The sequence below is a fragment of the Geotrypetes seraphini genome, chromosome 8, assembly GCF_902459505.1.
Source record: "Geotrypetes seraphini chromosome 8, aGeoSer1.1, whole genome shotgun sequence".
NCBI lineage: Eukaryota > Metazoa > Chordata > Amphibia > Gymnophiona > Dermophiidae > Geotrypetes > Geotrypetes seraphini.
Window position 1 is genome coordinate 177,291,273 of NC_047091.1, and position 22,320 is coordinate 177,313,592.

The 22,320-nt window shown below is 47.9% G+C and overlaps 1 protein-coding gene across 6 annotated transcripts in view; it reads left to right on the forward strand.

Annotated features, from left to right (window-relative positions):
- Nucleotides 1-22,320, forward strand: part of INPP5J (inositol polyphosphate-5-phosphatase J) — a 107,308-nt gene that overhangs the window by 69,997 nt on the left and 14,991 nt on the right. For all 6 annotated transcript variants that reach the window (XM_033957088.1, XM_033957089.1, XM_033957085.1 and 3 more), the window contains 4 exons: nt 1,272-1,381; nt 4,851-5,061; nt 11,244-11,381; nt 18,854-18,946. In XM_033957088.1, the coding sequence (XP_033812979.1) occupies nt 1,272-1,381; nt 4,851-5,061; nt 11,244-11,381; nt 18,854-18,946 (552 nt within the window). The remainder of the gene's footprint in view (nt 1-1,271; nt 1,382-4,850; nt 5,062-11,243; nt 11,382-18,853; nt 18,947-22,320) is intronic.

Genomic DNA, 22,320 nt, shown 5'->3' on the forward strand with positions numbered 1-22,320 from the left:
GGTGGTTCCAACTCAGTTTAACTAGCATGAACCGGCACCAGGCCATCTGGCATGAATCCATGTTCTGGTCACAGAAGGGAGAGAGAAGAAGAAAAGTTGCGAATAGGTAACTTGAGAAATAGTAGACAACAGGGAAGTGGGGAGGGAGGTGTGGGCAGCAGAATGGGTGAGCCGTCAGGGCCACCAATATTTTGCCCAACCAGCTTCAATGAGATAACTTAGGGGTGCGACAGGAGATTGGTTCATTTGGCCCCTTCAACCAAAAGGTGTTCTACTTCCCTTGAAGGGAGGGTCTCTAATTATCTCATACCCCTTTTTTTTGTCTGATACAGGCATTCTGTCACGGACACCAAGCCACCAATTAGCAAAAAAGATATAGCGGAATTAGAAAAGATACAGAGAAAGGTGACAAAAATGATAAAAGGGATGGAGTGGCTTCACTATGAGGAAAGGCTAAAGCTTCTAGGGTTCTTCAGCTTGGAGAAGAGACAGCTCGGAGGCGATATGATAGGGGGGGTCTATAAAATACTGAGTGGAGTAGAAAGGGTAGATGTGAATCACTTGTTTACTCTTTCCAAAAATACTAGGACCAGGGGGGTCATGCGATGAAGATACTAAATAGTAGATTTAAAACAAACCAGAGAAAATATTTCTTCACCCAACGTGTAATTAAACTGTGGAATTCATTGCTGGAGAATGTAGTGAAATCAGTTAGCTTAGCAGGGTTTAAAAAAGGTTTGGATAATTTCCTAAAAGAGAAGTCCATTGGCCATTTTAGAGATGGCTTGGGGGGAATCCACTGCTTATTCCTAGGATAAGCAGCATAAAATCTGTTTTACTACTTGGGATCTAGCTAGGTACTTGGAACCTGGGTTGGCCACTGCTGGAAACAGGATACTGGGCTTGATGGAGCCTAATATCCTCACCAGTGCTCAGACCATGAGGTTTTGTACCAAACTAATCAACATTCCATGAACATGCCAGATACCGATTAGAATCCCGTGATAACAAACAGACCGAGGAGTGAAGTAACGTGCTTCACATCATGTGAACATGCTTCAACCCTGCCTATTTTCCATTTTTTATATGGTAACCAGTGTTGAAGATTCAGGATATCGTTACTGTTCTACTAGTGTGAAGTGTTTTTTTGCTCGTCAGCCGTTACCAGTTTCGGGCAGCTTTTTCATGTGGAGGAGTCTTCGTCATCGTTGTAGGAGCTGGAGGAAGACAATCAGATTTGCTCACTAATTCTCCCCTTCTCCCACTCGCAGCTGAATAAGGCGAAGAGCGTTGAACCTGTGCTCGGTGGGTTTCTGGAGGGGCCCCTGAAGTTCCCGCCGACCTATAAATTTGATGTGGGGACCAACACTTATGACACAAGGTAAGGACAAAGAAGGACACATGACAACTCTAAAAAGGGTGCCAGAGAGAGAGAGAAACCTATGTATTTCATTTATTACAATTTTATATGTTACGTGTGGCCTTATATCCTACCGAATCCTCATTAATTTGAGTTCTAGGTGAATTCTAGGCAACATATTGTTACATAGAATTTTGTATAGAGTTACTGTATTGTTCGCACTATAAGATGCACCTGACCATAAGACGCACCTAGGTTTAGAGGAGGAAAACAAGAAAAAAAAATATTCTGAACCAAATGGTGTACTGATATATTTAATAAAATATAGTAGAATAATATTTCAACCATGTAAAGTCAACAGCGGTATTAAGAACCATCATCACTGCCATTAACAAATGAGGAGAGACTTTATGGTTCAAACACTCTCCTAGTTTTCTGTACCCTGTCCCTCCTGTCCCCCCTCTTGTGGTCTAGTGGTAGGCTGGGACAGGAGGGATCCGTCCAAGCTGACTAACAATTCCCCCCCCCCCCCCCGTACCTTTTTCACCTTTTTAAATCCTGGTGGCCCAGCGGTGTATCGGCAGGAGCGAGCTTTTCACGCTCCAGCCTGGGCCCGCGCCGTTTCCTGAATGGCTGCCGTTAGTTCTCGCGAAATCTGAGGCAACCATCCAACAGGGGAGGGGCTCAAGCGCGGGGCAGGAGTGCAGAGAGCTTGCTCCTGCTGATACACCGCTGGACCATCATGATTTAAAAAGGAGAAAAAAGGTATAAGTTTCCCTGGCAGACATCCAGGCGCTCACCTAAATTAGCAGAGCGAAACGCCCAAGTAAAAGACGCTAGGAAGAACGCTGCACATCATGGTCTGTGATGCAATATTCGCTCCATAAGATGCACAGACATTTTCACCCACTTTGGGGGGGAAGTGCATTTTATGGAGCAAAAAATACGGTAAATATTTTACCTTCTCGGACCAAAATGATCTATTCAAGATGTATTTTAATGAAATCTACCACTTCCCCTTAATGACACTCCCTCACAATGGCAGAACCACCTTAAACCTTATTCCCACCGCAGAGGAAGTGACAGGAGAGGCGGAGCCAGGAGAGTGTGGTCCAGGAAAGGTAAAAAGGCATAGGCTAGGTTGACAAGGTCCAGAGGGAAGCAGTTCAGCCCCACTGCTTTTATGCTGCCAAAATGTACATGTGAACTGCAGCTGTAAAAGTCAAGTGGGTCAAGTTCAACTTGGGACCTTGCAGAAGTGTATCTGTCTGGGCCATTTACTAAAGATTATTCTGGTAATTCTGGGAACCCAGAATCGACTCAAGTGTGGGTTCTACCAGACGTTCGGGGGAAACCCGTAAATGTCCTCTTTTTAGAGGACTGTCCAGGGTTCCCGATGGACTTTCCAAAACCCTGCAGTTTGTCTGGAGTTTGGAAAGCTCCGGCTGCATCTGGAGGGCTTGTGAGCGTGTGCAAACGGCGTCACACACATCTGCGCAAGCTCCAGGCCCTCCAGATGCGTCCAAAGCTTGTTGGAGAAGGAGAGAGAAGGTTTGTGGAGGGGGGCAGGGCTAGAGGCTGAACTGGGAAGGGCTGGGACAGAGCCAAAGGCAGAACTGGGCAGTGCCAGAGGTGGAATGGGGCGGGGCTGGAGACAGAACAGAAATATGTGTCCAGATTTTTGTGGCCCGAAAAATGGTAACCTCACTTGAGTGGAGTGTGCTGCCTTGCTGAGAGACAGTAATGCACACTGTAACCCTGCAGGAACAGGCCACGAGAGGACATTGTCACCTTTTCAATAAAATATTATTTTCTGTTCCAGCCCTTGCCCTCATTCAGTTTCCAAATCTCCAGATTTACCCGAACATGCCCTCATGTTTAGAGTACTGTCCAGGCTGTTTTTCAAAAACCCAGTAGTTTGTTCGGGTTTAGGAGCTTGGGGCCACGTCTGGATAGGGTTGCCAGATTTTCCGACCCCTGGCCCCGCCCCCAGGCTTGCCCTGATCCCGCCCAACCCCACCCTAATCCCGCCCCAAAGCCCATCCTAGCCCCGCCTCCCGCTGCCTGCCTTGTTGAGCAGGGAGGAAGTCCGCGCACATCATCACACAGCATCCGTACATGCGCGGACTTCCTCCCTGCCCGACGCAGCTTTTACAAAACCCGGACAAAGTGCCGGGTTTTGAAAAGCCGTCCGGGGAAATCCGGACGTCTGGTAACCCTCCGTCTGGAGGGCATTCACGTACGCGTGCATGGGTGTGACATCATCACGTCACATGCTCAGAGGCCCTCCAGACGTGGCTCCGAAGCTCAGGGAAGGAGAGGAGGAGGGGGCGGAGCAGGGTGAGACTGGGGGCGGGGCCACATGTTCTCTTTTTTTTTTTTTTTCCAGGAAGAAATATGGTAACCCTAACCACAACGTACCAAAAACAGTAGGGGCCTGATATTCAGACCACGAGATGCAACCTGGCTACTTCCCACGGTTTGTAGCGGTCGGGGTTCACTGCCATGGACTTTGCTGGCCAAGAAGCTAGCTGACTAAGTCAAAACTAAGCGAATGATAGACCCACTTTTTTAAGCGAGCCAGATATTCAGGGGGAGAGAGCCGGCTAGGGATCGTATCTCCTGTTGAATATTGCCAGATGACTGGCTGAGAGGGTTCTTAGCTGGCTAGGAGCCTTTCCTCACTGGCTAAGCACTGCTGAATATCGGGGGGGGGGGGGGGGGTAGGGAGAAATTTTTGTGACTCTGGGTAAGGATATATGTTTGTATATCTTTGTGTATGAATTTTTTGGCTTTAAAATACAAGGACTAAGGTTTAGTGATTGCTTGAAGTGGGGTTTTTTTTTTCACAAACTCCTATCTTTTTTGTTGAAAGTTGAAAGTTTTTTATGCTGACGATGTGGAGGTTGGTAGAGCTTTTTTATGCTTACCTGTAACCTGAGGCGTTTTCTTTCATCTAGGCCGGGTGAACAGGTCGGCTTCATTGTTTAAGTGGAGAGTATTAGGGTGTTTTTTTTTTTTTTTTTACTGTTAGAGTCTTTTCCACTCAGTGATGTCGTGAGGGGGCACGAGGGGAGCACTGGCATCCCTCCTCCTCTCCCTGCCGCGCGTGTGCCCACCTGCTCCCCTTCCCTTTTTAACTTACGCTCGAGCAGCGACGAACTTGCTGCCCGCGTCGGCTTTGGCACTTTCTCCGACGTCGCTTCCGGGAGGAATTGACGTCAGAGAGAGCTCCGGAACCGACGCGGGCAGCAAGTTTATCACTGCTCACGCCAAAGTTAAAAAGTGACGGGGAAGGGTCGCATGTGCATGGTGGGGAAGGGGGGGGGGGAGAGGGACGCCACCGCCGCAGGCGCCGGCCACCCTCGCTACGCCACTGTCTCTACTCCTCATTTTTTGTGATATTGTGAACCTTTGCATGTACACGTCTATCCGTGTGTGTATGTGGCGTGGTTTAACTGTAACCTTGCGGCTGTCTCTCCTGTGCCAGTGCTAAGAAACGGAAGCCGGCCTGGACGGACCGCATCCTTTGGAAGATGAAAACCGTGGGCTCCCCGCTCCCCTCGCAGAGTGCTTCGGGGAGGCGTCGCTCCTGGGTGCCCATGGCAGGGGGGCTGACCGTCACGCAGCTCTGCTACCGCAGTCACATGCAGTACACAGAGAGCGATCACAAGCCGGTCTCCGCCAGCTTTTCTTTGAAGGTCAGTAGAAGGCAGCTGATCCGGAAGGGTTTACTCTGTACTGGAAAATCTGCATTTCTTAAATGCTCTCATTTTAATTTGTGTCATATTTTTTTCTGTGTGTGTGTGTGCGCAGGCACATGAGAATTTCATCCAGTACTGATAGATATGAATCTTTTCACCCTCTGTGAGAAGGTTATCTGCCTTTTCTGTTTGCAGCTTCAAGAGACATAACCGGCAGATTGCCCAAGGTCATGTTTACAAGCCTAAATGAAAACCTGGGAGATTAACTTTAATTTGAACAGAGAGTCAGCTATAACTCTAAACCAGTGGTCTCAAACTCAAAACCTTTTCAGGGCCACATTTTGGATTTGTCGGTACTTGGAGGGCCTCAGAAAACATAATTAATGTCTTATTAAATAAATGACAATTTTGCATGAGGTAAAACGCTTTATAGTTTATAAATCTTTCCTTTTGGCTAAGTCCTAATAATAATATTCTCATTTATAGCTAAAGAGACACGTGATCAAGAAACTGTTTTATTTTACTTATGTGATTATGATAAACATACCGAGGGCCTCAAAATAGTACCTGGCGGGCCGCATGTGGACCCGGGCCGAGAGTTTGAGACCACTGCTCTAAACAAGTTTCAAGTTTAATATGTATTTGATTAATCGCTTTGTCGTTATTCAAAGCGATGTACAAGTAATTAAAATTACAATATAAAATAAATATTAAAATAAATAGAGACTAACAGGACAAAAACAATTTTGACAAGAACTGGAAACATAAGGATAGGTAGGGGAAGAAATTACAATTTATAATATAAAAGAAAACACTTAGGGAAGGGATAAAAATGAAGATGAATAAATATAAGATTGTTTAAAGAAGAAAAGATTAATTCTGAGACTTTTTTTTTTTTTTTTTTTAATTTGTTGAGAGAAAAATCTTGGTGTTAAATTGTGAAGGCGTCGTTAAAAAGGAAAGTTTTCAGTTTACATTTGAATTTTTCTAAGTTAATTTCTTCTCGTAAATAGCAAGGGAGAGAATTCCAGGTTTGGGGAGCAGTGACTGAAAAAATAAACTGACGGCGCGTATTTATTATTTTTAGCGAAGGGATCGTTAATAATTGCTGTTCGGCTGATCTTAGAGTTCTATTAGAAGTATAAGGGATTAATAATTTATGAATAAAAGCCGGGGTTTACTAGGCAGACTATATGAACTACTTTGGTCTTTATCAGGTGTTGGCCACTGTGCTACAATCAGGCCAAACAGGTCCGGTTTTAGACTTGCTGGGGCCTAGGGCAGAAATTAAGGCGGAGGCCCCAATCCTTTCTCCTCCTTGCACTGTCCCCCGATCTCCCCATTTGCCATTCTACTAAACATAAAAGCTTTAATTGTCTTCTTTGCACGCAAAACACAGATAGGCCTTGACCAAATACAGAACAAGGGATCACAAATAGAAACAGAAATGGGGACCCCAAGAAATTACCCTGTATACAGAGAGTTTGGGGCCAAAAGGCCCAGAAATGGGGGGTTTCGGTTGATATCGAGTCATCCCCAATTGTGCACCTCCCCCGACTTGTTGCAGGCTTTCCCCGGGACTGCCTTGAGCCCTGGTGGGCAAGTGGTGAGTTGGAACAGGAGTGACCCCCCTCCTAGGTCCTGTCCCAACTGGCTCCACCTCCCTCTCAAGCAACTTCATGTTTCTGTCTGGGTGGATCGCATTTGAAAGGAGACCGGGAAGGTGAGGGGAAGAGCGGGAGATGGACAGAAGGGGAAGATATGCCCGGAGGGCTAGGGTTACCATATTTGACGATGGAAAAACCCAGAGACATGGCCCCATCCCACTCCACCCCCCCCCCAGCCCCGCCCTGTTCCGCCTCCAACCCCGCCCTTCCAACCTCCCGCTCCCAAAAAGCACATCGCTTTATTTCTTGACCTCCAGACCACATCTGAAGGGCCTCCAGCATGCGCGGATGCGTGTGAACTACACTTACAAGTGCTCTGAAAACTCCCGAACACCAAAAAAGAGAAGGAGAACGGGAGTTTTCAGTTTACTGGGAGGGGGGTCTTCCCCCAACCCCCCCACCCAACGGGTGCACGAGCACTTCTAAGTGTAGTCAGAAGGTTCCCCCCCACGCTCCCCCCAAAGCATTAACGGGAACGGCGGAAGCGGCAGCTCACATTTGTCCTGCGCACAAATGTCGCCGTGGGATTGTCCCCGTGTCAAAGTCCTGTGCGCTTTAGTTATGGTACCCTAAAAAGAGGACATATCCATGTTTTCCTGGATATCTGGTAACCCTACCCAGGGCGGCTGCCCTGTTTGCCCTCCCCTAATGCCAGCCCTTAGGTCAAATGCGGCCTGAGCATTTCAAGCTATTTTCACTAAGCAGGGAGTGAGAGGGTGAGAAAGCGGTTTCTGATGGATAATCTAGAGCCTAGACCAGGGGTGTCCAACCTGTGGCCCGAGGGCTGCATGCGGCCCCGTAAAGTATTTTGTGCGGTCCCGATCGAGGGCGATGCAGTGTTTTCCTCTGCTGCCCCTGGGTGTTTACTGTCTTGTCGGCTCCCTCCTCTGTCTTGTCGCAGTGTTTGCGCATTTGTGCGGCCCCAGAAACATTTTTGGGGGTCAATGCGGCCCAGGGAAGCCAAAAGGTTGGACACCCCTGGTCTAGACAGATCCCAGTGAATCTGTGAAAACTTTCAAAGGACACCGCGTTGGTCCTTTACTCAAGGAAAGGTCAAGAAACTACTGGCCCTCAATGTCTGACCAGATATCGAATTGCTGTCTTAAGGAGCAGCAAAGTTGCTGACATCAAGCATGCCTGTAAATGCTGGTATCTTAGTCATGTAACCTTAGTAAAGTGTTACATTCTTCACTGATTATTAGTGCTGCCCGATTCAGGAAAAAAAATTTCAATTCAATTCGATTCAGCCTATTGAATTGGTTTTTCGATTCGATTCGATTTTCCTGCCCAATTGGGTGTTTTGTTTCAAACATCCTGGTGGGTTTATTTTATAGCCTCTTCACCCCCTTTTGCCTTCTCCTAACCACACTGGCGCTGTGGTGTAAACAAAATAAACAAACAAAAAAGACTTTTCCTCTCTCTCTTAAATCCTAGCTCACCTGCTTTAGAGGGCGAGGGTCAGTAGGGAAGTGCTGCTGTCGGCCCCCCCCCCCCCCCCAGCGTCGGCTTCCACCTCCCTGACCTCCCGTTTCCCCCCCTGGCCTCCCCGCACTGTTTACCTTCCAGGAACAGCCTGCAACAAGATTGCGGTGCTAGCGATCTTTGTACTTCTTCGGAGCTGTTTCCTCTGTCGCGGTCCCGCCCCTCCTCTGATGTCAGGGAGGTGGAAGCTGGACACTGGGGGAAGGGGGGAGCTGACAGCAACACTTCCCTACTGTCCCTCGCCCTCTAAAACAGGTGCGGTAGCTGTCGGCCAGCAAGAGCAGTGCTGCCGCTCCTGCTTTAGGGGGGCGAGGGGGGAGGGTCAGGCAAATCGGGAAGCCAATTTTTTTTTTGAACTGATTCGAATCGATTCACCCGAAGTGAATCGGTGAACCGATTTGAATCATGAATCAGGCAGCACTACTGATTATTAACTAAACAAGAACATATAGTATATTAATGCTCACGAAAGAGAAAGCCTCAGTTACACCCTACCTCCACCGCATCATCGGCATAAAAAAAACCTTTTGTGCCTGCATTAATAATTGGAAAAGTTTGTAACGCAGCTTTCTCTTTATTATGCGTTCTTAGGCTCAAAAGTTTAGTGTCAACGATTGTTTCGTGACTCTGCATCACGCCAAGGAAATGGAGCGTAGGATTGCTACACAGTTGGCGTCGGAAATATTGGGTCAAAAGTCCCGAGGCAGTGACGCATAGCCACGAAACGATTGTTGACACTTTACTAAGGTTTTCAAGTCCTTCGCTCCTGACACCCGACTTTGGGCGGGAGGGCTTAAGCCAGTTGAAGCCTGGTGTAAATCCTGGTGCTCAGGCTGGGCACGCATCCCTCAAATTCACTAACATTGCATATAGCTTTTGGACATTCCCCTCCCCTGGCCCCCCCTCCTCCTTTTTTGATTGTGTTCAAGAAGATTTAGGTGCGGTTCATTATAGTTGCGTACGTAGGCAGTTGAGCGCACAACTCCAAATGATCGATTTCTAGAGGCCAATGACTGGATGTTAATGGCTCGTGAATGTAGTGGCGTGTGCAACTCAGAATCGTGCTGAAATTTGGGCGACCTTTATTGGATTGCGGGGGTGGGGGTGGGGGATATGCACACACATGAGCCGTTTCCGACTGTGTGCTAATCTGAAGTGCATGCTAATATTCAGTGGATGTACTTAGCAGGTGAGTGTTCTCAAAAGAGATTGGCTGGAGTGTGGGGGCGGGGCATAGAGTTAAACACAAAATCCTAGCATCTGTGCATGTACTTTCACAAATCAGATAATCGCGGGGGTTCCATTGCGGTTTTTCGCCTGTCAAAAGGCAGGAGAGGGCAGCTAGGAGCGCTGGGTGAAGAAAAATTGCTCGCGGTCTGCTCTGACCGCCTCTTCCTGTAGTGACTAAATTTCCAATGATCGGGATGGTGTGGAGCTAAAGCAAAAGGGGGGGGGCGGACTTTTTCTTGATACAGCCTTCGGGCGAAACATGTCGGAGTGACAGGTCCCTTCCCGATAGCTATTGACAAAGGGAAAACTCAGAAAGTGCAGAAAAAAAGATAAGTTGAAAGATTATTTACTTATTTACTCAAGCACTGAAGTACAGAAGCACTAATGCATTAAAGCACTTTATATAAAACACTAGTCTTTTAGCTCGTTACATTAACGGGTGCTAGAATATATGTCTGTCTTTCTTTCTTTCTGTCTTTCTCTCTCCCTGGCCCCCTTTCTTTGTCTGTCTTTCTGTGTGTTTCCCTGCCCCCTGTGCAGCAGCAGTAGCAGCAGCAGCATTTCCCCCCACCCCCCCTTATCTTCCCACGGTCTGGCATTCGCCCCCACCCCCTTCCCTTCCTGCGGTCTGGCCTTCTCCGTTATTGCCTTGTTCCTCCCCTTCCTCCTGCCTCCTCCTGACTCCCCACCCATCTCTCCTCCCCTCCACTGGATCAGCATTTCTTCCTTCTGCAACTGCATCCCCCCCAATCTAGCATCTGCCCCCTCTCTTAACTCTCCCCTTATGCTCCAGGTTTCTCTCTCTTTCCCTTCCCTCAGCTTCCACAACCCTAGGCCAGCATTTCTCCCCCACTTCTGGGTCCAGTGTGTCTCTCCACCCTCCCCCTCCCCCTCCCTGTGCCTGGGTCCATTTGTGCCCCCTTCCCCAGGTCTCCAAACGCTGTGTTGGATCTCAGTAGAGACAGAGCTGAAAGCTGCATTCTTCATACCTGCGCCCAACTTTTTGATTATTATAAAGGATCATTGCTCTGCAGCATCTGTCCAGAGAGGAGTGTGCAAGCAGCTGGCGTTACTGTCCCTTTAAGAAAGTTTTCACAGCTCCCGCGACCGCTGCCACTGCTTCACTCCGTCTCCTTCTCCCTTAGTCCGTCGGGTCCCTCCGGGGGGAGGGGCAGGGAAACCGAGGTCCACACGCCGGTGAGCCGCTAGGAGAAACTGAACTGAATCCAGGGATGGGGACGGTTGCATGCGAGCTCCCACCTCCTCCTCCTCCCCTACCCCTTCCCAGGTCACCGCCAGTCAATGAAGGGCTGCTGCGCCTCGGGGGCCGAGCTTGTGCGGCGGGGCCGCGGCATGAGCTGTTTTAATTGTCAGTTTGCGCGGGCGGCCGTCCTTGCGCTCGGTCCACCGTGCACGCGGGCTGCCTCTGCCCTCGGGGACGCTCGGCGGCGATGCCTTCTCCCTCGGCGCCGGTCCCTCTCCTCCGACCCCCCTCCCACGCTGCCGCAGCATTCTCCCGGAGCTCCCTTGGCGATCCTCCAGTAACGGGCTTGTGGAGGCTGTCTGCGGTCCCGGCTTGTGGAGTGGATCCTGGTGACGTATTAAGTGCGCATGCGTACTCTCGCAGGTCTCAGGAAACCCGCGGCGAGAGTGCACTTGCGCGTTTAGCATTTTATTATTATAGATAACGGTCTGATGAGGAGGCTAGTGCCACATAATATTTGGCCACTCAAACCAATTGACTAATACTGGCACTTCTGAAGACTAATAGAATTTTTCTCACGTGTTTCCTTTCTCCAGTTCAGCTATAAAGCAGATGTACCGCTGGTGCAAATCTTTGTGGCGGACGAGTGGTCCAAAGCTTCTGATGCTGTTGTCAGATTTAACGTGGCACCCACCTTCCCCAAGAGCTCATGGGACTGGATCGGACTTTACAAGGTAAGAATCTGTAAGGGGCACAAGACCGGAGCGTGTAAACAACCAGCCTGAACTATGGAATAATGGTGACCTACATTATTCCAGTCTTCTGTAGCGTGATGCAGTGTTTGGCAGTGGGAATATTATGTGAGAGCGGAGTTCAGCATTCTACAGTGGGATAAACAGGATTGGAAGACTCCCCTATGAGGAAAGGCTAAAGATGCTAGGGTTCTTCAGCCTACAGAAGAGATGGCTCAGAAGGAGGTAAAGTAGAGGTCTACAAAATACCGAGTGGAGTAATCGCTTGTTTTACTCTTTCCAGAAATACTAGGACTAGTGGGCATGCAACGAAGCTACTAAGCGGTAGTCTTAAATGAGAGAAAATATTTCTTCACTCAACAGATAATTAAACTCTGGAATTTCTTGCCAGAGACTGTGGTAAAAGCAGTTAGCTTAGCAGGGTTTAAAAAAGGTTTGGCTCATTTCGTAGAAGAAAAGTCCAATAAGCCATTATTAAGATGGACTTGGAAAATCCAGTGCTTATTCCTAGGATAAGCAACATAAAATCAGTTGTTATTCTTTGGGGATCTTGCCAGGTACTTGTCACCTGGATTGGCCACTATTGGAAACGGGATATTGAGCTTGATAGACCTTTGGTCAGTCCTAGTATGGCACTTCTTATCTTCTGCAGTGAGGAATATTATATTATAGCACAATGTAGCATTTTGCAGGATACCATGCTCCAGGATGTTATACTGCTTCTATATCAGGGGTCTCAAAGTCCCTCCTTGAGGGCCGCAATCCAGTCGGGTTTTCAGGATTTCCCCAATGAATATGTATTGAAAGCAGTGCATGCACATAGATCTCATGCATATTCATTGGGGAAATCCTGAAAACCCGACTGGATTGCGGCCCTCGAGGAGGGACTTTGAGACCCCTAGATTTGAGTGTCTATGTCAGGGATGGGTAACTCCGGTCCTCGAGGGCCAGAATCCAGTCGGGTTTTCAGGATTTCCCCAATGAATAGGCATTGAAAGCGGTGCCTGCACATAGATCTCATGCATATTCATTGGGGAAATCCTGAAAACCCGACTGGATTCCGGCCCTCGAGGAGGGACTTTGAGACCCCTAGATTTGAGTGTCTATATCAGGGATGGGCAACTCCGGTCCTCGAGGGCCACAATCCAGTCGGGTTTTCAGGATTTCCCCAATGAATATGTATTGAAAGCAGTGCATGCACATAGATCTCATGCATATTCATTGGGGAAATCCTGAAAACCCGACTGGATTGCGGCCCTCAAGGATGGACTTTGAGATCCCTGTTCTATATAGTACAGTATGTATTCTGTAATGTACCACAGCAGAGAGGTGGTATTGATTAACCGAAGTACTGTATAGTTCTGTACCCTGCAGTTTACCAACCATGTGCCGTGCATGAATATTCAGGTCACACAGAAACACTCAGTTCTTCACGGCTCAAAAACTCTCCCTAAGGGTCAGAGCGGTCTTTGGCACTGGATCCAGATTCTTGGTCTTTGCTGAGAAAGGTGTGACCCTTGTGGTTGACCCCCTTCCTCCTGCTGGCACAACCTCAGTTCACCTGAGACCGGTGCCAGCCATTGTTTTAATAAATGTTACCCTTTTGTAGCCCTTTAATTGGCAGACGGTGAAACGGCTGCTTTTACGTAACTCGACGTTGAAGGAGAGCAACAGGGCCAAATAAACAGGCATTTGGAGAGGCAGATTTGATCACGTTACTCCACTACTCAGGGAAGCACATTGGCTCCCTGTAGCCCATCGAATAACCTACAAATGAATCTTATTAGTCTTTAAAAGTCTTCTATGTAAATCTCCCTCTTTTATTTACAGAGTTTTGATCCCCTTTACTCCACTTAGATTGCTTAGATCTATTGATCAACATAAAAGGTATGGAAAATTTCTCATACGCTGACAGGTTAAAAACGCTGGGGCTGTTCTCCCTGGAGAAGAGGAGACTTAGAGGAACATGATAGAAACCTTCAAAATCCTAAAGGGCATAGAGAAAGTGAATAAGGACAGATTCTTCAAACTGTGGGGAGCCACAAGCACTAGGGGGTCACTCGGAGAAATTGAAGGGGGACAGGTTTAGAACAAATGCTAGGAAGTTCTTTTTTACGCAGAGGGTGGTGGACACATGGACCGCGCTTCCGGAGGATGTGATAGGCCAGAACTCGGTACAGGGGTTCAAGGAAGGTTTGGATAGGTTCCTGGAGGATAAGGGGATAGAGGGGATACAGATAGAACTTGAGGTAGGTTATAGAAGTGGTCAGAAACCACTTCACAGGTCGCGGACCTGATGGGCCACCGCGGGAGCGGACCGCTGGGCAGGATGGACCTCTGGTCTGACCCAGTGGAGGCAACTTCTTATGTTCTTATGTTCTGACAGTTCCTTCTTTAAAAATTATAAATCCACGGCGAAATTCAATCTTTTCCGTCACAGCACCTCAAACCTGGAATTTACTTCCAATCAATATTCGAGAAGAATTAGATTTGGTTAGATTTAAAAGTAAGCTCAAATGCTTTCTTTTTAAAGATGCATTTGACAGCTGAGATAACCAGAACGTACGACCCGACTAAAGTTTTTTTTATAGATCTCATTATATTTACTACTCTTGCCTCCCTTCGTTTTTTCCTTCCTAATGTTGTTTACCATAAATGTTTTCTTTAACCTTCTCAAAATTGTATTTCTTCCCCTTCTCCTTTCCCTTTGTATCCCATGTTTGTCTTAAGGTTTTTTAATTAAATTGTTAGTCTCCCTCTATTAACTTATGTTTATTATTATACTATGTACATCGCTTAGAATGTTAAATAAGCGATTAATCTTGGAAACTTAGATCTCCCGTGAGAGCCACAGAAGACACATGTTGCTTCTGAGCAACCGTGCCACATAAAGGGTTAATCCTGTGTGCACCGCATGGAGAGGGTTAATATGGCTGAATTTCTGTCAGGCTTCTTGGATGCATTATCTTCCCAGAGGGGAGCTCTTGTTGCCCATCAGAGTGACTTCTCGGCCGTTCCACCTGTCTTGTTTGCGTTTCTGCTTGATTGCCAATTCTTCCCGTGCCAGGACCTTTGGACTCCTGTTTCAGTGAGCTAACCTGGAGCAGGCGTCAGATTCTACGGGGTTAGTAGGGCACGAAAGGCGGTTTCTTTTTCAGGACGGATGATTAGATGATGGGGGGAAAGAGGCATTGTCAGGGCAACGAGGGAGATAAGGGACCTGGGAGTAGAGTCCATCCGATGATGCAGAAAACATTTTGAAATGAACACAAGGCACCTTTAAAAGGTTAGATTCCGAGGGAGATGGCACAGCCTTTCGGATTAGAATCCGTGGCATAGTAAGGGGTGGGGTGGTCCATCCCAGGCGCCATCATGGTGGGGGTGCCGGCACCCGTCCTCCTCGACCCCCCCTGCTGCATGCATGCGCCCCTTCCCTTGTACCTCTTAAATTTTCCCGGTGTGAGCAGCATCACGGACTTGCTACCCGCATCAGTGTCAGACCCCTCTGACGTCACTTACGGGTCCCTCGCCTACGAAGTGACGCCAGAGGGAGAGCAGACACGACGCAGGCAGCAAGTTCGTGATGTGGCTCACGCCAGGAAAATTAAAGAGGTACAGGGGCGTGTGCGCAGCAGGGGGAGTTGGGAAGGCGGGGGGGGAGGGGGCGGAGAAGAGGGCGTGGCAGGGGTGTCACTCACCCTCTCTATGCCATTAATATACTATATGTTCTTGTTTAGTTAATAATCAGTAGTGCTGCCTGATTCATGATTCAAATCGGTTCACCGATTCACTTCGGGTGAATCGATTCGAATCGGTTCAAAAAAAAAAATTGGCTTCCCGATTAGAACGCAAACGGACGAGCATCTTGCTAATACAGAAAGGCAAAATGCATTAACCCGTGTGATATTCCCAGTTTGTATAGGAGATAATTCCATATGGTTTGATCAGCAGCGGGGGAGGGGTGGAACTAGGGCGGGCCTGGGGAGCGGGTCTAGGGTGTCCGGATTTTACATCTGTAAAGTCTGTCAACCTTAGGCCGTTGGATTCCAGTGGCTTGGTATGAAGTGGGAGTAGGATCGGTGGCGGCCCCAGAGAACCCTTTCGAACATCTGGGGGAGAGGTTTTGTACCACTGAGACTGTTGTAAGGAGTCTTACTGGCACGGAAATGTTTTGAGTATCGAGGCCTGATAAAAGGGAGTAAACCTATTTGGGTTTAAAAAAAAATGAGACACTGTCATGCTGAAAGGAATCCGTGCTGATGGCTCATGTTTACTTTATAACATTTTATTGAAAGAATCAAATATATATACAATAAAATAAAACAAGATATTCATTACAATTTGATTCACAATTATAATATATCCATACATATTTCTATCATTCCTCCAAAATATATTTCCATAAGACCTATTTTATTCTTCTCTATACCCCCCTGTTCCCTTCCCCCCCCCCATTCCTTTCATTACCAATTATAATATTGTAATAGGGGAGAGTGGTTAAAGCTCCAGCCTCAGCACCCTGAGGTTGTGGGTTCAAACCCACGCTGCTCCTTGTGACCCTGGGAAAGTCACTTAAACCCCCCATTGCCCCAGGTACATTAGGTTGATTGAGAGCCTGCTGAGACAGAGAGGAGAAAATGCTTGAGTACCTGAATAAATTCATGTAAACCGTTCTGAGTTCCCCTGGGAGAACGGTATAGAAAATGGAATAAATTTCAGCCTCTGCTAACCAGAGCTGGTATTGTGAGGTCATAATGCCTCATTCCACCAATAAGAGCCAACCTCATTAGTGATGTCACAATGGCTTCATTGTTCTATACATGGCTCACTTTTGATATTGTATTGGAGGAGAGTGTGGTGCAGTGGTTAAAGCTCCAGCCTCAGCACCCTGAGGTTGTGGGTTCAAACCCACCCTGCTCCTTTTGACCCTGGGCAAGTCACTTAATCCCCCATCACACCCAGGTCCATTAGATAGATGGGGGAAAATGCTCGAGTACCTGAATAAATTCATGTAAACTGTTCTGAGTTCCCCTGGGAGAACGGTATAGAAAATGGAATAAATTTCAGCCTCTGCTAACCAGAGCTGGTATTGTGAGGTCATAATGCCTCATTCCACCAATAAGAGCCAACCTCATTAGTGATGTCACAATGGCTTCATTGTTCTATACTTGGCTCACTTTTGATATTGTATTGGAGGAGAGTGTGGTGCAGTGGTTAAAGCTACAGCCTCAGCACCCTGAGGTTGTGGGTTCAACCACAAGCTGTTCCTTGTGACCCTGGGCAAGTTACTTAATCCCCCCCATTGCCCCAGGTCAATTAGAGAGATTGTGAACCCACCAGGATAGACAGGGAAAAAATGCTTGAGTACCCGAATACTGCGCTCCCTTGGGAGAACGATATAGAAAATTGAATAAATAAATACATTCAATACAATAAGAATCATAATATTATTTCATACAAATTTATACCATTCTTCAAATAAAATTTTTAAATGAACTAATTCAATCATATCTACACCCCCTTTAATTCCATCCCCTCCCCCCCCTATCTTTCCCCCTAAATGAAATCCCTCACCCTGGATGAAAGTTGACAAAAATAAAGAATTAAAAGAAATAACTGGAATGTAATTATTAAACCTAATTTTCATAATAAATCATTGATAACCAAACTTCGTATTCTTGGTGAAAGATTCTGAATATAAGGATCCCAAACCGCCATAAAAAGACGAGTTTTTTTTAGGCGAACCTCGAACCTCCCAACTCTCAAATAAAAATAAGCGAAGCAATTGATTCCTCCAATGCCAAAAACTTGGGGGGCCTTTTGTCAAGCCGCGCTAACCCCCGCGGCCGGCTATAAAAACCAACGCTTGCTCAATGCAGGCTAACGCGGGTTAAACCCCTACCGCAGCTTGATAGAAGGACCCCTTGGAGATTCTTTCCGCAACCGAAACTGTCGGTAGGCAGAAAATCTTAAGTACAAATGTCTCCAAGTGCTTTTGAACTTGAAGCCCCTTTTTCTGGGATAAAATGCCCGATTCAGAAGAGGTTAAGTGTTTAGGGAACCAGCCCTGGTTTGCTGACCCTCTCCTTTCCCCCAGAGCTGTAGGGGAGGGGAGGGGTCTTGGTCCTACACCCTGGCTTCTTTGTAGGGCAAGGGGTGTCCAACCTTTTGGCTTCCCTGGGCCGCATTGGCCGAAAAAAATGTTCCCGGGGCTGCACAAATGCGCAAACGCTGCAGCAAGACAGAGGAGGGAGCCGGCAAGACGGTAAACACCCGGGGGCAGCAGAGGAAAACACTGCATCGCCCTCGACCGGGGCCGCACAAAATACTTCACGGGGGCCGCAGGTTGGACACCCCTGTTGTACGGTTACCAGATTTTACGTCAGTAAAATCCAGATCCTCTAGACCCAACCCCAGGTCTGCCCAGTTCCATCCATCCCTGACCCCCCCCTCCCCCGCTGCCTGTTTAGGCAGGAAGGCATCCACACCTGCGCGGATGCCACGCGATGAAGCCACGCACATGCGCAGATGCCTCCTCCTGACACGATTTATTTTCAAAATCTGGACAAAGTGCCAGGCGTTGAAAAGCCTTCCGGACCCTCGGACGTGTCCTCAAAAGGACTCTCCTCCTGTGGGGCTTTTTGCAGCGCAGTGTGGCCGATGCCGGTTCCTGTTGGAATCTTTGCTCCTAATCCGGCCATTCTGTGCCGGGTTTTGTGCTAGGCCTGTTCCTTCTGCTGCTGCGGAGGGTTGAATAGCTCTATTCTGGGGAAGCTGCTTCATGTGCGTCTCAAGTACTTTGTGTTGACAGTCGGTCTATAAATACTTCTTCTCTTTAACATTTTTTTCTGTAAGTCGGTGTGAGCAGAGGACACTGTATAAATATATCAGGACATTTTAGTCCAAGCCATGGCTTTCTGTAAACATTCTGGGACCACCTGTGGTCCAGCTCAGGGGTATGCAATTCCAGTCCTTAAGAGCCGGAGCCAGGTCAGGTTTTCAGGATCTCCACCATGAATATGTATGAGATGGATTTGCATGCACTGCCTCCTTGAGATGTCAATCTATCTCATGCATATTTATTGTGGAGATCCTGAAAACCTGACCTGGCTCCGGCTCTCGAGGACTGGAATTGCCTACCCCTGGTCTAGCTCAGGGGTCTCAAAATCCCTCCTTGAGGGCCGCAATCCAGTCGGGTTTTCAGGATTTTCCCAATGAATATGCATGAGATCTATGTGCATGCACTGCTTTCAATGCGTATTCATTGGGGAAATCCTGAAAACCCGACTGGATTGCGGCCCTCGAGGAGGGACTTTGGTATAGATGGAAGGTTTTTGAAAGCGTTTAGTGGGGGCATTTCAAGCGGGAAGATATCACAGATGTCTCACTGGAGAGTCTTGGGGCTGCCAGGACCCTCCGAGTGATTTCAATGCTTTCTCTTCTTTCCTGTCCAGGTGGGCTTCCGGCACCATAAAGATTATGCGGCTTATGTGTGGGCAAAGCACGAGGGGGAGGTGGAAGGAGATGGCGTGCGGCAGCAGTACCAGGTACACAGTTCCGCATTAACGCTCATCTGTACAAAAGAAGGAGCATGGGCGTCTGACTGTCTCCGGCTCTTCAGTGCGAGTCTGATCTGCCTTTTATTGTGTTCCGCATGACTCAGTCTGCCTGTCTTCCTGCTCCTCTGCGCATTATTATGGGAGCACAGAGTATGTTTGTACCTGGATTCGTAAGTCCTTTGTGTCTTGTCTGCAGCTTTGCGTTTGAGCTCTTGTGAGAGGTCTCTGCTGATGCAGGCATCCATGGGGGGGGGGGGGGGTCTGGGTAAAACACGGACCTTGTGGATTGTAACTGCACGCCCTTAAAAAGCAGGAGTAAAAAATTGAGGATCTCTGCAGGGTCCACGTTTTACCCCCTCCCAATCCCAACAACAAAGAGAAAATAAATCGGCAAGTGTAGAAGTTAAAACACAGACCCCAATGGAACTAAAAGCGGATGGCCTTAGAAAGAAAGCAGCTGTGGTGTGGGGTAGAGAAAGACATGGGGACAAATTTTTCCCCATGCCCACAGGAACTCATTTTTCTGTCCCGGTGAGTTTTTATTTCTGCCCCTGCCCCATTCCTGCAAGCTCCGTCCTCATTTGCACAAGCCTCAAACACTTTAAATTCATAAGTACTGTGTTTCCCCGAAAATAAGATCTACCCCGAAAATAAGCCCTAGTCGCCGGCAGCAACAGCAGCGCTTTTCCCCCCCCCCCAACCCATCTCTCCCTCCCATCCGAACTACAAGACTGAAATAAATACCTTATAACAAACCCGCAGCGTCGGAAGCAATCTAGACAGGCTGCTTCATGGCCTTCTAGCACCCGGAGTTCCTCTGCCGCATTGCTCATTACGCCATCAGCAACGTGGCAGAGGAACGCACAAGCGATAGAAGGCTGCGAAGCCTAGATTGCTGCCGACGCTGGAGAAATACGGTAGCAACATTCTAGAGCTCAGATTGTGATGTCATAATGCCTCATTCAACCAATGCCTAAGCTCCGTCCTCATCTGCACAAGCCTCAAAACACTTAAAATCCTAAGTAGCAACATTCTAGAGCTCAGACTGTGATGTCATAATGCCTCATTCCACCAATGCCTAAGCTCCCTCATCTGCACAAGCCTCAAACACTTTAAAACCTAAGTAGCAACATTCTTAAGCTCAGATTGTGATGTCATAATGCCTCATTCGACCAATGCCTAAATTCCATCCTCATCTGCACAAGCCTCAAACACTTTCAAATCCTAAGTAGCAACATTCTAGAGCTCAGCTTGTGATGTCATAATGCCTCATTCCACCAATGCCTAAGCTCCGTCCTCATCTGCACAAGCCTCAAATACTTTAAAACCTAAGTAGCAACATTCTAGAGCTCAGACTGTGATGTCATAATGCCTCATTCCACCAATGCCTAAGCTCCGTCCTCATCTGCACAAGTCTCAAACACTTTAAAACCTAAGTAGCAACATTCTAGAGCTCAGACTGTGATGTCATAATGCCTCATTCCACCAATGCCTAAGCTCCGTCCTCATCTGCACAAGCCTCAAACACTTTAAAACCTAAGTAGCAACATTCTAGAGCTCAGACTGTGATGTCATAATGCCTCATTCGACCAATGCCTAAATTCTGTCCTCATCTGCACAAGCCTCAAACCCTTGAAAATCATAAGTGTTTGAGGCTTGTGAGGTTAAGGCAGAGCTTACAGGATTGGGACAACACTCCTGGAGACGGGACGGGAAAATTGAGTTCTTGCGGGAACGGGGAAAAATTTATCTCCACGTGTCATTCTCCTGTTAGGGGTCCCCAGGGATCCTCATAGACACCCATGAGATCCATGGCATCCTCGTTTATAGGTCCATCAGTGATAAACTGAAATTACAAATCGCAGCTGTCAAAACCAAGGTAAGCAGATTTTTAAGGTGCCTGAGGTTGAGGTCCGGGGAAGGGGGGGGGGGGTTGTTCCACTTGTTACCCAGTCCCAGCATCCATGCCTTTGCTTAGATTTGTACTTCTGCTAGAGTCTGGCATTTGTTCTCAGAACGAGTAGAAGCTGGTCGTTGGTGTGCGGAATGGGACGATTCGGCGCGGCCAGTTCATCACGCAGAGAACACATCACTCCGGTATTAAAGCAATAGTTGCACTGGCTTCCAGCGGCCCAAAGGGTTTGCTTTAAGATGTTATCAGTAATACATCAGAGTTTGCATGGATTTGTGCCAGTGGACTTTCAAACTTTGTGGGAGGTGGACCCGCTGAGGAGGACCCCGCCTCCCAGCCCCGCCCTCTCAACCTGTTCTCATCCTCGGGACCACGTCGGCAGTGCATCTGCACGTGGACAGATGCCACGTGATATCTCCTGACGTGGTCCCAACGTGGAAGCTCTTCAATCCCCAGACAAAGTGCTGGGTTCGGAAAAGCCATCCGGATGCCCGGACATGTCTTCTACAAAAAGGACATATCTGGGGAGGAGTGAGGAAAAGAAGACAGTTTTCTGTTCTTTTTTTTTTTTTTTCTGCTACTCTACCTGAGAGAAGAGTGTGTGTGTGTGTGTTGGAGGGGGGGGGGGGTGATGAGGATGGACTAAGACACCTGGGTTTTCAATGGAAGTAAAACCCGGATGTGTCAATCCGTCCTCCTTTTTCTGGAGCCATATGGTAACCGTAGGTGTGTTGGGGGGGGGGCATATCCTTGCTGTCCCAAGCTACAATTACACATTTTAGCCTATAGAGAGCTGGGGTTCTAAAGGAGCTAAAAATATAAGGAAAATCTCTGTATATGTGTTTGTCTGTCTGTCTCTGTACTTAAGGGGAAGGGGAGGGGTTTCCCTCCATGCTGGAGTGAATTAAAGTGACTTCTCTGCTCTGGGAATCTGAGGGGAGTGTAGGTGGCAGATAACAGAGGAGGGGGAAATCCCTAAGAATTACATTCACAGAAGTGTTGTTGAAATTTTCCTGTGGAGAAGGGAGGGAAATTTCACCCACGAAACCCCTTTTACCTCAGGTAGAGGCATCGTCTGCTGTACGTACCAGGAGAGCAGGCCTGGGGGGTGAGGGAATCTCCTGCTAGGCCGCCCCTGGATCCATGAACACTCACAGTGGTGGTGGTGGTGGTGGGGGCACTACATAACTCACCTTGAACTCCAGTGATCCAAGTCCCGAATCCCTTCCCTTCTGGAGCTGGGCACATTTTCGGCCAAGTCCTCGTGCCTCTGCCCTTAAGTACCACCCATTCTAGAACCTTCTCCCTTTGGACTTGAACAGTTGCTCATTCTCTCCCCGGCTGGAGTAGGGTGCCATGGGAAAGCTGAATGCACGTAGGGTTGGTAGGACACGCCTGCCCAAGGTGGTGTTTCAACAGCAGCCGAGTTGAGATATGAATTCTTGCAATA